The sequence below is a fragment of the Vigna radiata genome, chromosome 1, assembly GCF_000741045.1.
Source record: "Vigna radiata var. radiata cultivar VC1973A chromosome 1, Vradiata_ver6, whole genome shotgun sequence".
Lineage (NCBI taxonomy): Eukaryota > Viridiplantae > Streptophyta > Magnoliopsida > Fabales > Fabaceae > Vigna > Vigna radiata.
Window position 1 is genome coordinate 23171998 of NC_028351.1, and position 2582 is coordinate 23174579.

At 32.3% G+C, this 2582-nt stretch overlaps 1 protein-coding gene across 1 annotated transcript; it reads right to left on the reverse strand.

Annotated features, from left to right (window-relative positions):
• Window positions 1-737: 737 nt before the first annotated feature.
• LOC106763862 (light-harvesting complex-like protein OHP2, chloroplastic) lies at window positions 738-2582 on the reverse strand. Its single transcript, XM_014648030.2, has 2 exons — window positions 2085-2582; window positions 738-1392 (listed from the first exon to the last, which is right to left on the reverse strand). Exons 1-2 carry the CDS (start codon window positions 2525-2527, stop codon window positions 1278-1280), a joined length of 558 nt encoding a protein of 185 aa, XP_014503516.1. The 5' UTR covers window positions 2528-2582; the 3' UTR covers window positions 738-1277.

Sequence of the window (2582 nt, forward strand, 5' to 3'; positions counted from 1 at the left end):
AGACAATGTTCTTATTTAATTATGTGTTCTTATGCACATATTTGAACTTTTATGTGTACAGTAAAGACTAAGAATCAATAAACTAATAATTTATTTTAATTTTTAATGTTATAAAATTGTATTTATTACTATTATATGTACTATTTAATTAACATTATTACTTTATTAATGTAGTTTGACACTAATGTATTACTTTATTTAATTATGTGTTCTGATGCACATATTTGAACTTTTATGTGTACATTAAAGACTAAGAATCAATAAACTAATAATTTATTTTAATTTTTAATGTTCTAAAATTTTATTTATTACTATTTTAATTACTAAGAATCAAAATATTGGTTTGTTAGGTTTTGATGGGTAAAGTTTGCTTCAATTGAACATAAAGCTAGAAGACGCATACTTCTTCTTCCCTCCATTTAAAATCCTGAAAATCACAAAGAATTAGAGAAATCATACAACTTTTTTTCTTTTCCTTTTGTGAAAAACTACTGGTTGAAAGTATTTCACAATGATTACCCACCAACCAAAAGTATTAAAACAAGTTAGGAGAATATCTCGTCACTAGCCATAACGTTGGAGTATGGAAAAGGCCATTTCAAAGGGCAAAAGTCCAATACCAGATAATATAAATAAGTGATGATTTCATGTTATGTAGACTTGTGCATCAAAATATTTTATTTTAGACACATCCGAGTTATCTGAATTTGTAGATACAGGAAACAAGAAAAGGTTGGTGGAAAAGGAAGAAGAAAATCTCTTATTGGAAACTTGATAGTCTTGCAAAAGTCATCTAAATCTTATAAGAAAAATAAACAAAAGTTTATATTTCCAATAAAACGAGATAGAAACGTTTCACAATGTCACTTTACAAAACTACACATTATCTGCGTTGTGACAATGACAATTCATAGGAAATTATGCACTTTCAAACTGCTGATATTAGACATATTTTCAACACAGGTTTCAAGCTGGTAAAACCGACAACCTTTTCAAGCTATTCCTCAAGAGAATAGCTGTATAGTTACTAAGTAATCTATCACAATCTTACATATTCTGAGTATCAATGTCACTATAAAACTGCAATGCTCTTTAAATTTTTCGATCTCTTGGAAGTCCAGCATAATGGGAAAAGGAACATCAAATTCTTGAGATTCATCAATATGAAGAGAAAGCTTGTTTTGTATAAATGAATTACAAAACAAATTACTCAACATAGTTTACACCAGCGACAGGAACAAGAAAGTATTGACAGTATTTCATATTGAGGTATTCATTCATTCCAAATCCACTATCCCAAAATTCGAGAGAAGGATCTTTATTTGATCAACAAAGTCTGAGCCTGTTGCAAACTCTGTAAGCAACCCTACTGCAAAACCAAACATTGCCCATCTGTACAAATGAAATTTCTGATTAGTAAGTCAAAATACAACAGAACTTGCATAACAATGCTGATAAAATTTAAGTGTGACAGCTATTCATAAATAGAATGACAAAGTATTAAACACATGTAGCTGAGATGATGCTTTGAATCTAATATCTATTAAGATTTCAACTAATCATGAATGCAGACAAGCTAATTGCATCAATTTGTTTTCAGCTTGACACAAAAAAACTACTATCTGCACAAAACCTTATGTTTCCAATAATAGATTGTGATAGGAATCTTTAATCATCTTACCAGTTGTGAATCTTCTCACAAATTTTATAAAAGGAAAAACTGTAAGGAGAAAATTGTAAACTTCGGTGTCTGAAAATGTAAGTGTTTCTGTTTCCATTGCAAAGAACTGATAAGCTTTTGCAGACCAATGAATTGCATACCCTAAATTACGCCTATTGGGTATCCTTAAAACTTTCATTTTTTGGCAATTAAATTAGGCCAAGATAAAAAGAAAGAAAACATTTGGAGCAAACCCTCTTGAATTTGAGGAACACAAGAACACAAATTAATAAAAAAGGAAGCAATCAACCAATTAGCTGGTAACAATTAACCAATTGTGCCAAGATAAAGAAAATGCAATTAACATAAACCCCACATATAGAAAAGATCCAATTTGATTCTGGGGCATTAGCAGAGCTTTTACCTTCCATTGTTAATCTCATTTTTCCCTATGAAACCAAAGAAAGGACCCTGATTTGCTTCTTCAAGCTTCTTCTGTTTGAAGTATTCCTGCAACTCCTTGGCCTTTTGCCTCTGAAACTCTAATGTAATGACATTCTTACCATCCCCAACAACAGCAGTAGCAGGCTTCTGTGGTGGAGGCACCACTGAAGGGGGTGATGGAGGAGTCTGAGAAGGAAGTGCTGGCTTCTGAAGCTGAGGAGGAACACTTGTTGATGATGGTTCTCTTATCTGGGGTGCCACTGGCCTTCTCACAGGCCCTTCAGCCTGAGAGCTCCTTATAGTGATACTGTGAGGCTTGGAAGAAGAAAACCTGAAAGAATAGGATGAAGTTGAGGAAGAAGATGATGGAGAAGAGGAACAAGTTGGGATTTTGATGCATGGGATTGAAGATGCCAGAGACATTTTTTGTTTATTTTTGTTTTTTCTTTCTCCTGATGCTAACTAACTGTGCAAAGAT